This window comes from Somniosus microcephalus, chromosome 30, assembly GCF_052327205.1.
Source record: "Somniosus microcephalus isolate GS21.2 chromosome 30, FLI_Smic_1.0, whole genome shotgun sequence".
Lineage (NCBI taxonomy): Eukaryota > Metazoa > Chordata > Chondrichthyes > Squaliformes > Somniosidae > Somniosus > Somniosus microcephalus.
The window spans coordinates 7,469,512-7,482,226 of NC_141016.1; the positions used below are offsets into that span (position 1 = coordinate 7,469,512).

The window sequence follows — 12,715 nt, forward strand, 5'->3', positions numbered from 1 at the left end:
TTGCTCTATAGAGAGCCGGCACGGACTCAATGGGCCGAATGGCCTCCTTCTGTGCTGTTATGACTCTGTAAAAGTGAATGTAAACTAAAATGGTAGAATTTTAAAGGGGGTGCAAGACAAAAGCGACCTTGGGCTTTACGTACACAAATCTTAGAAGGTGGCAGGACAAGTTGATAAGGCTGTGTATGTAACAAGCATACGGGATCTTTGACTTCATAAAATGTAGAGGCATAGAGAACAAAAGCAAGGAAGCAATTGTAAACTTCAATGGGTTATGGGATATGGGGATCGGGTGGGAAGGTGGAGCTGAGGTTGAAGATCAGCCATGATCTTATTGAATGGTGGAGCAGGCTCGAGGGGCCGAATGGCTGACTCCTGCTCCTAATTCTTAAAGTCTAAACTTTCCTACTGGTTGGGAGAGATCTCACACTGGCCCAATGAAACACAGGTTTTGACTCTCATCCATATCTGTATCTCTGATTATATTAAATAAATCTTACGTCTGCGTGCACTTCTTGCCAGCTTTGTCCCTCAAGTTCCCATGTTTTTATTTATAACAGAAACTTTGTATGTCAACATGTCATGTTGTCATTACACCCTCCCGCCAGTGGTGGCGCTTCAAAATTCTTCCAAAAATCAACATTTGTTGGAATTATTAATAGTGTGAAGATATTCTCTAAATTCACCCATAAGTATTCGGTGCCTAAATTAAATGATAAAGACACAAGCTATTATTCCGTTTTTGTTTTCCCCTTGAAAAGATGAATAACAAACACCAAGGCGACACATGGTGCTGAGCTTCGAACTCACTTGCGTGTCAACTTTTTCACTTCTCGATCTTCCTCTTCCTTCAGTTTTACGATAAAACTCTGCAGCACTGGCATTTCAAACTTGATATACTGGGCAACCTGGACAGGGGTTGGGGGGCGGGGGTGAAGAGAAGAAAGAAGAAATATCTAAAATCAGTTAAACTGAGATAACCCAGTGTTTTCATCTGTAAAACATTTGTGACAGAGCACTGCAGCAAACCCTACTGCCTAGAAGGACAAGGGCAGCAGGCGCATGGGAACACCACCACCTCCAAGTTCCCCTCCGAGTCACACACTGTCCTGACTTGGAAATATATCGCCGATTCTTCATCGTCGCTGGGTCAAAATCACCACACAGACTGCAGTGGTTCAAGATAGTGGCTCACCACCACCTTCTCAAGGGCAGCTGGGGATGGGCAATAAATGCTGGCCTTGCCAGCGATGCCCACATCCCATGAATGAATTAAAAAGAAAGGAGCAATGGAGCAAATATCAGGAAAGAACCCAACATACAATGGCACACTGGCACTTCCCCTCCTTACTTCCTGGCATCACAGCTGGGGTCGATAATAGCAGAGTGGGAGAAGGCATAAGAACTTCACATGTGAGCACCTCCTATGAACTTTTTCTCATTACAATGGAAAATTTCTATGTAAATGTGTCACACTGTAGTGTCACCCTCCTGCCAGTGGCGGTGCTGCAGCATCTCAGCTGTGAACCCAGAAAGTCAAAGTGCTATCAACCAGCCAACTTGCCTCACTGGGGGCCTGGTCAAGGAAACCCAGGTCAACCCATAGATGGGATAGAAAGTATCCTCATCAGTCCTGGGCAGAAACGGTATTGTGGAGTCTGCGTCAGTGAAACACAGACGCACAGCTCTCTACTCCAGAGATCTTTACTCCTCTTTTCACTTTCTGCTTCCCCTCAAATCATACCCAATCTTTGCTCAGAGACCTTTGTCAAAAAGATTCGAGTCCGCTGCAAGGCTATAGCTATGAAGAAAGATTGGATAGGCTGGGGTTGTTTTCTTTGGAACAGTGGAGGCTGAGGGGAGATTTAACTGAGGTGTATAAAATTATGAGGGGCCTAGATAGAGTGGATTGGAAGGACCTATTCCCCTTAGCAGCAAGGTCAATAACCAGGGGGCATAGATTTAAAGTAATTGGTGGAAGGATTAGAGGGGAGTTGAGGAGAATTTTTTTCACCCAGAGGGTGGTGGGGGTCTGGAACTCGCTGCCTGAAAGGGTGGTAGAGGCAGAAACCCTCACCACATTTAAAAAAGTACTTGGAAATGCACTTGAAGTGTCGTAACCTACAGGGCTACAGACCAAGAGCTGGAAAGTGGGATTAGGCTGGAGAGCTCTTTTTCGGCCAGCACAGGCACGATGGGCCGAATGGCCTTCTTCTGTGCTGTAAATTTCTATGTGTGTGAGAACGGTCAAGGTAACTGCTACCCTACTCTTCAGGGAGTGGGAGGAGGGGGAGAGATGGGACAGGAGGAGAAAATACACGCGTCTTTCATGTGTCTTGCTCCACCCCATTGTGAATCTCACACGCTCCTGCAGCCCGTCGCGTGCTCTTGACCTGTGCCAGCTTAAAAAGGATATATTGTTGAAGGCAACCATCCTCATTGGGAACCCCACCGTGGCTTGAATTGGGCAGTAAACGTTAAAGAAAGGGGACGCACATCATATGTGACCTCTTCACCCAGGTCCTTCTCCATCAGAAAGATTTTGGCAATGGCTTCGCACGGTCCCTGAAGAATGCGGGTGATGAGAGGGTAGTCCGAGTCCTTCAATTTTGTTCTTTCTGTAAAAGGGTTAAACCGTCATGAACAGATTATTAAGAAAGCTGACTGCAGCTTTTCTAGACCTCGGTTACATTGGTTCTGCGTCCCTGTTGTGACATTAAAGAGTGTCAGCGTGTATTGTTCTGTGTCATTCTCCAATACTGAAAGTCAATAACATGCACAGCATATATCCCCACACATTATATCACAAGGTCACCATGTTCCTGTACTGTCTACATCCCTCTAAAGCTACACTGCCACAGACGGTACATCCTTATATTGAGAGGGAACACCGAGGTAGCGTCGGATATGTCGTCAAGCCTTCCATTTTGGTGCCATTTGCCCATCTTTGGACAGAAGGCTCACAATTGAATTGAGAAACAAAAAAGGCACAAACTACCGAAGAGACTGATATGGAAACGGGAAGCTCCGTGAAGTGCCCAGCAGGGACCTCGGCATCCGGAGGGGCGCGTGTTGGGAATTTGCTCCGGGGCGTCCCGGATCGGACGTGCTAGACCCCGGACAGGAGCGTGAATGTCTGCTGATCTTCTGCCAAAGATAGGGTGCCCAAACAGGGGCCACCACCACCGCCCCCCTCCCAAAGTAACAGCCAGCGAAGAACTCACGACAGGTCCACATCTGAAACGTCAACTGGTCCTGAAGATACTGACCAACCCGCTGTGTGCTTCCACCAGTTTCACTCCCAATCTGTGGAATTACTTTTACCAGACATTGTGCTCCAGTGATTTAATTTTTTTCTTCTGCTGTGTACCCTTGTTCTGTGAGATCTCAAGATATACATTTCATCACAGAGCAGCCGTCAGCCATCGACTCACCTCCACTGGTGTGGACTATATAAAGTGCAAACTCGTCAGAACTGTTTTCAATCTGGAAAGAAGACAAACATAACGTTGCTTCAGAAGATATTTCCTTTTGACCCTTTTCCTTATTCAAGGGGAAAATCCAGAGTCTGTCATCTCTCTGACCCTGGCGTGGGACTCCACTTTTCCCTGTTTCCTACCAAACTCCTTCCTTCTTAGTGCAAACGTTAACCCAACAACAACGTGCATTTGTATCGCGCCTTTTGTGTAGAAAGTCGAGGCACTGCACAGAAACGCAAGGAAGTAAAGGGACGTCAAGCCAAAGGAAGAGATATTCGAAGGGGTGACTGAAAGCTGGGCCAGAGGTGAATTTTAAGGAAGGACCTAAAAAGGGGAGAGGGAGGTGGAGCGGCAGAGAGATTTAAGAAGGGAATTGCAGACCGCGGTGTTGAGGCGACTGAGGGCATGGCTGAAAATGGTGGGGCAAGGGGCAGGGTGGAGGTGGGGGTACGGAACCACAAGGAGGCCTGAGTCAGCGGAACCGAGTTCCGGGAGCTGTGGTTCCAGGGTTGGAGGAGGTTACAGATATAGAGAAGGGCAAGGCCGTGAAGGGATATCAACATGAGGATCAGACTTTCAAACTGGAGGTTTGAGGGACCGGGAGCCAATGTAGGTCAGAGATGATGGGTGAGCGGGACTTGATTCGGGATAGGACACGGGCAGCAGAGTTTTGGACGAGCTAAAGTTTATGGAGGATGGGAGGCCGGCCGGGAGAGTGTTGCAAGAGTTGAGGCAGGAAGTGCTTGAGATGGACGAGGGTTTCGGCAGTCGACGGGGTGAGGCAGAGGCGGAGATGGGGGACATTACAGAAGTGGAAGCAGGCGGTCTTTGCGATGGAGAGGATATGGGGTCGGAAGCTCAGTGTAGGGTTGGACAGGACGTTGAGGTTGTGAATAGTCTGGCTGTGCTAGCGATATTGGGAGGGGGGTGGGAGCAGCAATTGGTGGCGCAGGTTCGGAGTTTGTGGTGGGGGCCATAAATGATAGCTTGGGTCTTCACCAATGTTTTACAGGAGGAAATTGCAGTGCACCCAGGAGTGGATAGCGGACAAGCAATCTGACAGCACAGAGGCAGTGGCGGGGTCGAGAGAGTCGGTGGAGCTGTAGAGCATTCCTGAGTGAGGCGAGACAACCTCTTCGAGTTGGTCTCACGCTTTGGGTGACAGAAGGTCCAAGTGGTAGTAAGGCAGTTTGCATTGACGACAGGTTGAAACCACTTCACAATCAAAGCACTGCAGGCAAATCGAAGAACTAGTTCCCACCAACTCCTCTCTCCTTCCAGTAACTAGCAGAACCCGGACAACACTTACCTTAAACTTGTTGAGGAGCAGGTGGAGGACTTGAAGAGTGCTCATGGCGCTGTTCACCCGGACGTTAGTGACAGAGCCAAAGGCTGGAGTGAAGACAGACGTCTGCAAAAAGAAAGTACCACAAGAGGCTTTGTGAAAGAGACAGTCTGAACCCAGGTGGGCCGACAGCACAAAGCTACCGCTAACTTAGCATCAGCTAGTAATCTCATGCAGCCAGTAACTGGTACGAGCAGTGAAGAATCTCAAAGGTGCAGCAGGGAGTGTTGGTCTGGTTGAGGCTTGCAAGGGCGTTGCAGCGGGAGATTTACCCTGTATTGAACTAAAAACCAAAAACGCTGACACTCTGCAGCATCGGTGGAGAGAGTTAACGTTTCTGTTCCGACGAAGGGTCATCGACCTGAAACGTTAACTCTGTTTCGCCCTCCGCAGACTCTGCCTGACCCACGGAGTGTTTTCCAGCACTTTCGGTTTGCATGTCAGATTTCCAGCCTCCAAGGTATTTTGCTTTTTGGTACTCTGTCGTTCTGTTCCGTGCTGTACCTGACCCACGGCCGCTTGTTCCCAACACTGGGTGTCTGCAGTGGGAAACGGTTCCATCAGCTGGCAAGCACAGTTCTTGCTCCAGTTATCTCCTGAAGGTGCAGACACTTGCCAAGGTAACTAGTGGGGTGCCACAGGGATCAGTGCTGGGGCTTCAACTATTTACAATCTATATTAATGACTTGGATGAAGGGACCGAGTGCACTGTAGCCAAATTTGCTGATGATACAAAGATAGGTGGGAAAGCAAATTGTGTGGAGGATGCAAAGAATCTCCAAAGGTATATAGATAGGCTGAGTGAGTGGGCAAAAATCTGGTAGATGGAATTTAATGTGGGAAAATGCGAGGTTATCCACTTTGGTAGGGAACATAAAAAAGGAAATTATTATTTAAATTGGCAGAGATTACAAAATGCTGCGATACAGATGGATCTGGGGGTCCTTGTGCATGAATCACAAAAAGTTAGCATGCAGGTACAGCAAGTAATTAGGAAGACAAATGGAATGTTGGCCTTTATTGCAAAGGGAACGGAATATAAAAGTAGGGAAGTCCTGTTACAACTGTACAGGACGTTGGTGAGACCACACCTGGAGTACTGCGTACAGTTTTGGTCTCCTTATTTAAGGAAGGATATACTTGCATTGGAGGCAGTTCAGAGAAGGTTCACGAGGTTGATTCCAGAGATGAAGGAGTTGTCTTATGAAGAAAGGTTGAGCAGGTTGGGCCTATACTCATTGGAGTTTAGAAGAATGAGAGGGGATCTTATTGAAACATATAAGATTCTGAGGGGGCTCGACAAGGTAGATGCAGAGAGGATGTTTCCCCTCGTGGGGGAATCTAGAACAAGGGGGCATAATTTCAGAATATAGGTTAAGTGAGTGGGCAAAAATCTGGCAGATGGAGTTTAATGTGCGAGGTTATCCACTTTGGTAGGAAAAAATAAAAAAGCAAATTATTATTTAAATGGGGAGAGATGACAAAATGCTGAGGTACAGGGGAGGAATTTCTTCTCTCAGAGGGTCGTGAATCTTTGGAATTCTCTTCCCCAGAGAGCTGTGGAGGCTGGGTCATAGAATATATTCAAGGTGGAGATAGACAGGGAGTCAAGGGTTATGGGGAGAGGGCAGGGAAGTGGAGTTGAGGCCATGATCTTATTGAATGGCGGAGCAGGCTCGAGGGGTCGAATGGCCAACTCCTGCCCCTACGTCTTATGGTAAAGTCCTACAGCGAACCATGGTGACCTTTCTTCGGGGATAAAGCTCATATTCAATGAAAGTCGGCACCCCAGGTGAGCCAGATTCCATTCTCAGCAGACACGTGCATGTGCACGGGATCAGGCATAGAAGCTCGGGACCGATTTTCCCTCTGCCCGATTGCTCCCTTGCACCGCGGTCCTGAACCCAGAGTGAGACCAGCCACCTCAGCACAGACCTGGAGTCAAACCAGGTGCCTTCTGGCTTTGACCTCTTCCCATTGGAGATGCTCGCGAACAGTGAGATAGGGTCGCCAACCCCTCAAGGATTGCCCTGGAGTCTTTTTTTTAAATTCACTTATGGGATGCGGGTGTCGCTGGCAAGGCCGGCATTTATTGCCCCTCCCCAGTTGCCTTTGAGAAGATGGTGGTGGTGAGCCACCTTCTTGAACCGCTGCAGTCCACATGGTGAAAGTGCTCCCACAGCGCTTATTGGGGCAGAAATTCGTGTCGGCAGCTTGCCGCGCGTGCAAGGCCCCGATATGCACTTACCCGACCGTTCACCTCCAGGGACGCCTGGAATTCCAGTTTGAAAGAGAAGAATCCCGGGCAGCGTCTGACGTCACGCCGCCCAGGAGTGCAGCCAGCGCGAAGCCTGTAGCGCGCTGTGCAAGTGAGACACGCCCCTTGAGGTCTCAGTTTAATAGGACACGCCCCCAATGTTTCTCGCAAGCTGCTAAGCATTTTTACATGCAAAGCAGCATTTTAAATAGGTTTTTGGTACTTTTATGAAGTTTTTGGTAACTTTTATAAACTTTTAAAAACGTTTACATTATTTTGAAGAATCTGAAGTAGTTTTAAACAGAATTAAAGCAATTTAAAGACTTTTAAAAGCCATAAAAGAATTTTGTTTATTCCATTTATTTATTTAGCAATGTCGTCGTCATACCTGTCTTCACACTGTTCCCTTTGGGGAACTGTATGAAGTGGTGGAAGGATTTATGGCCGTGATTAACGCTCATTCCGTGACCATAACCATCTTTGAACCAGCCATTAGGGTGGCTAGTCCTATGGTGGGAGGGTTTTACGGGCTCCCACAAGCTATACAAGGAGGGGGGGCCACCCACACCCACGGACACAAATATCCCACTGGATGTCAACCCAGAATTTAGAGCCGGAGCTCCGACTCAACTTGCCGGGACTGTCTGGAGTGGGGTTTGAAACCCTACCCCATCTGGCTCAGCGGCGGGGATCCTACCGCTACGCCAAAGGCCCAATCCGATTAGCAACGTGAAATGGCTGGAATGAGCACAATTCACGGCATTAAAAGAACTCACAATTGAACTGATGATGACCTCAGCAATCTCCTCAACGAGGTGGAGGCGCAGCGCCTGCTCATCATTGGTAATGAGAAGTCAAAGGCGCCGCAAAAAGGACAGATGATAGCTTGGTCTTTCAAGTGGCAGCATAGGGCTCCAGGCACGGGGAGGGAAAAGGCGCAGGAAACGTATGGGTGTCACCTTTTGCGTGGAGTGGGCCTTTTGCGTGGAGTGGGCCTTTTGCGTAGCGGTAAGCATCTCCGCCACTGGGCCAAAAGGAGTAGGGTTTCGAACCCCGCTCCAGACAGTCCCAGCAAGTGGAGTCGGATCTCCAACTATAAATTCTGGGTGGACATCCAGCGGGATACTTGCGGGTGTGGGTGCCCCCCCCCCTCAGATGGGTTGTGGGAGCCCGTAAAACCCTCACGCCATAGGACTAACCACCCTAATGGCTGGTATGAAGATGGTTATGGTCACGGAAGGAGTGTTAACGTGGCCAGAAATCCTTCCACCACTTCATACAGTTCCCGAAAGGGAACAGTGTGAGGATACGTACGACGATGACCTCTTGCGCAATGCACCTCCTTGGACCCTCAGTCGCAGATGCGAGGGGGCAAATCGTGCAATTGTTAAATTTTTCATTTTATTGACATGTAAAATGTTGGCCCAGTAATTCCCTTCCAAACGCGCGAGTACGGTCGGGGTACTTACGCGTCTGGCCGGAGGAAATGCCGGTTTTCAGCATGCAAAGCGCATGCGGGGAAAACCGGCATTTCCTGTCCTCTGAACGAAGGGGTTCAGAGGCAGAACGCGTGCGACTGTACAGGCAGCGCGTGCGCAGTAAAATTCGCCGCTTTCATTCATCCTTTCAGTGAGGTCAAGTCCTTACAACTTACACATGAAAAAAGCATGGGTACAGTTGCTCCAGAGGCTGCGGAGGAAGATATTTCTTATCGTGGAGCTTCTGAAAGTATGTATGTCTGTATATATTCCTTTGCGTTTTATGTATATATTCCTTTACTTATGTGTATGAATGTATTATTTAGTTATGACTTTCAGAGAAAGTAACTTATTGGAAAATCATAATTAAAAACATACATTCATACACATAAGTAAAGGAATATAAAACATACATACATATACGTAAAGGAATATATGTGGACATACATACATAATTACTTATTACTGATGAAAAGTTTCTTTCTTAAAAGTGCTGGAAATGTTACATTACTCATTTTAGAACACTCATTCTCACATTCAATTCACACAGCCACAATTGCTCCTTCTACCTACCGTACTGAAAACCCGTTTAAAAAAAAAATTTAAACTTTAAAACTTACTTAAAATAACTTTCCTCCCTTTCCCAAACAACAATATTGCCTTTCAGAAGCTCTACGATAAAATATATCTTCCTCCGCAGCCTTGGAACAACTTTACACATGCTTTTTTCAAGTGTAACTTGTAAGGACTTACCCTCACTGAATCCATGAATGAAATCGACAAAGTTCACTGCGCAAAGCGCTGCCTGTGCAGTCGCACGCGCTGTGCCTCTGAACCCCTTCGTTCAGAGGACTGGAAATGCCGGCATTCCCTGCATGCGCTGTGCATGCTGAACGCCGGCATTTCCACCGGCCAGATGCGTGAGTACCCCGACCGTACTCACGCGTTCAGAGATGAATTTCTGGGCCATTATGTTTTGTAGCAGTTAGTTACAACTGAGTGACTTGCTAGGCCAAGAGTTAAGGGTCTAGGAGTAACATATAGGCCAGAACAGCAGATTTCCTTCCCTAAAGGGCATTAGTGAACCAGATGGGTTTTTACAACAATCCAATCGTTTCATTGTCACCATTAAATGATACGAGCTTTTTATTTAATTAATTGAATTTAAATTTCCCAGCTGCTATGGTGGGATTTGAACTCACGTCTACGTCGGATCATTAGTCCTGGCCTACTGGATTACTAACCCAGTGACGTTACCACTATGCTACCATTCTCTTCCAGGAATTGCAGATTGATCTCCTGGACACTGCTGTGAGCAACCCCAAGGGAAAAATCATAAGAAGCAATCAAAGATATGATGCTTATTTTTCATATTCTTTTGTTTATTAAATATTGGAACTGGGTAAAAAGGCACTTTGACTGTGCAGGCGGGAGCTCGTGTGATGAAACCTCAGTAATACGTCCGACCAGAGTTGCCAACCCTGGTGCCCCAGAGCACACCGAGCTCTCAGGCTGCGCTCAGCCGACCCTGCCTCTGGATTGCAGCCATGCCGCTCGCTGTCACTAGCCGCCACCCTGTCTGGGGCCCTTTGGGATCCCGGCTGGCCATCGCCGGATTACCTTATGGTTGTAAAAGTGGCCGTTGATGGAGAACCGGTGCCGCCGGATTTGTCGCTTGTCACTCGGCGTTCGCAGGTTGGCTCTTCGGATGACCAGGGCTCCCGCGTCACTCTTTGTCCGCATCAGCTGCGAGCTCCCCGGGTCGCAGGAGGCGCAGTCCTGCAAACCTGCAGCGGCAAAAGGGGCACAATGTACATCCATTCTCCCGTCCCGCACCATATCGCTCTACTCCTCGCCTCAAGACACAAACTCTCCTGGGCCACCTGCAGCCCACGCCCATCCCAAATGGCCATTGCACCTGTACGAGCCTGGCCAGTGAGTTGCCAGCTGGCTATTCCTCCGTGGAGGGCGTCCGGCAAGCCCAGATTCTCACCCGACATCCGCACAGGTGCCCTTTCCAGTAGGAGCCGAAATTCCGGCTCCACTCGCCCGGCCCAATCCACCCCACCCCCGCTGACTGCGCCCCCCCCCCCCATCTGTTGGATGGAAAGGCACAGCACGACAGTCAGCCTCGGAAAGAGACCCTTGAATGTCTCAGCCTGGACCTTGCTCATCCCTTCTGCCCGATCGAGTCAGTTTGGACGGAGGGCAAAGCCAGTCTCCCTCTGTGATACGAGAGCCAATCTGGGAAGGCGGGAGAGGAGAGGACAGAGTGGGAAAAGCAACAAGAAACTTGGTAGAACCCAACCGCCCACTCCCCTCAGCTGCTCCGAGGGGGGCACTGGGAACGGTCCTGAATTAAGGCCTTCTTCCAACTACCATAGGGACATAATCAACAGCAAGGATGGATCTTCAATGGGATTTAATGGGACAACAGGATACAACTGGAGACTTTCGTCACCTCCACAGTCCACACCGGCTCAGTGGATTCGATGTGGTGCCCCTTTACCTGGTCACATAAGAATTAGGAGCAGGAGTCAGCCATACGGCCCCTCGAGCCTGCTCCGACATTCAATAAGATCATGGCTGCTCTTCGACCTCAACTCCACTTTCCCGCCCGATCTCCATATCCCTCGATTCCCCTCGAGTCCGAAAGTCTAATCGATGTCAGCCTTGAATATACTCAACGACTCAACATCCACAGCCCTCTGGGGCAGAGAATTCCAAAGATTCACAACCCTCTGAGTGAAGAAATTCCTCCTCATCTCGGTATTAAATGGCCGACCCCTTATCCTGAGACTGTGCCCCCTAGTTCTAGACTCTCCAGCCAGGGGAAACAACCCCTCAGCATCGACCCTGTCAATCCCTCTCAGAATCTTGTATGTTTCAATGAGCTCACCTCTCATTCTTCTAAACTCCAGAGAGTATCGGCCCATTGATAGGGTAGACGGAGAGAAACCTTTCCCGCTGGTGGGAGAGTCTCGGACAAGGGGAACATCACCTTAAAATCAGAGCCAGGCCATTCAGGAGAGAAGTTAGAAAACTTCTTCACACAAAGGGTGGTACAAGCGTGGAACTCTCTCCCACAAAGAGCAACAGAATCTGGGGCTCAATTAATCATTTTAAATCCGAGATCGACAGATTTTCACTAGCCAAGGGTATAAGAGGATATGGAGCCAAGGCAGGTGGTTGGAGTTCAGAAGCAGATCAGCCACGATCTCACTGAATGGCGGAACAGGCTCGAGCGGCTGAGTGGCCTCCTCCTGTTCCGATTCAGATGTTTCATATTTAAAACGTTATGATGACCCATTATTTTCACGACGTTGCAGGGCGATATTGAGAATAGGGACGGGCAATAAGTGCTGGCCTCGCCAGCGACGCCCACATCCCAGGAACAAATTTTTTTTTTTTAAAATAGTCTTACGGGCATCACTCTGTGTAACTGTATCCCTGTTCTCGGGCAGACTCTCCGACTCCTCCACTTTGATGGCTGGCAGGACCCACGTCATCTTCGTTGGCCTGTGAGGGGCAGGAGGTCATTCGGGGTCAAACAGGAATAAGCCAGTTAAACAAACAGTGGACAATCAGGATTGAGAGCCTGGTTCACTCCCAACAGATTCCGCAATGATGGTGACAAAACATTATTCAGAACAAAAAGAATCAGAATGCTCCCCTCTTCCCGTTACCCTCCCCCTCCCGTTACCCTCCCCTCCCGTTACCCTCCCCCCTCCTCCCATTACCCTCCCTGTCCCATTACCCCACTCCCCAGTGTTTTATAATGGGTTACAGTGAATCTTCTATTACAGGTAGACTATCCCTTATCCGAAAACCTTGGGACCAGCTGTGTTTCGGAATTCGGAATTTTTCGGATTTCAGAAGGTATTATGAGACTGGGAAGCTCTGAACATTAAATTAATTTGGTAATTAGTATTTGTATTTAATATAAATTTTAAAAGTTCAGGCTACCTCTTGCGACTGTTCCGTGTCTCATTCCCCTTCCTGCTTCTCTGTGCTGCCGCTCACAGCCTGTTTACAGCTCCCCCTGCTCCGTATCTGAATTCCTTGACTTAGCGGGGGTCTGGGGCTCGACTGCCGCCGCCAGTTGTGGGAAAGCCGGATATCGGCTGACTCCTACGCTAAGCTGGCCCGCAAATCA

At 48.7% G+C, this 12,715-nt stretch overlaps 1 protein-coding gene across 3 annotated transcripts in view; it reads right to left on the bottom strand.

The window, feature by feature from the left end:
- The window catches only part of rassf2a (Ras association domain family member 2a), a 43,253-nt gene that overhangs the window by 4,906 nt on the left and 25,632 nt on the right, over nucleotides 1-12,715 (bottom strand). For all 3 annotated transcript variants that reach the window (XM_085970952.1, XM_085970953.1, XM_085970950.1), the window contains exons 5-10: nucleotides 11,984-12,078; nucleotides 10,180-10,346; nucleotides 4,789-4,890; nucleotides 3,435-3,486; nucleotides 2,497-2,618; nucleotides 811-908 (exon numbers count right to left, since the gene is read on the bottom strand). In XM_085970952.1, coding sequence (XP_085827078.1) covers nucleotides 811-908; nucleotides 2,497-2,618; nucleotides 3,435-3,486; nucleotides 4,789-4,890; nucleotides 10,180-10,346; nucleotides 11,984-12,078 — 636 coding nt within the window. The remainder of the gene's footprint in view (nucleotides 1-810; nucleotides 909-2,496; nucleotides 2,619-3,434; nucleotides 3,487-4,788; nucleotides 4,891-10,179; nucleotides 10,347-11,983; nucleotides 12,079-12,715) is intronic.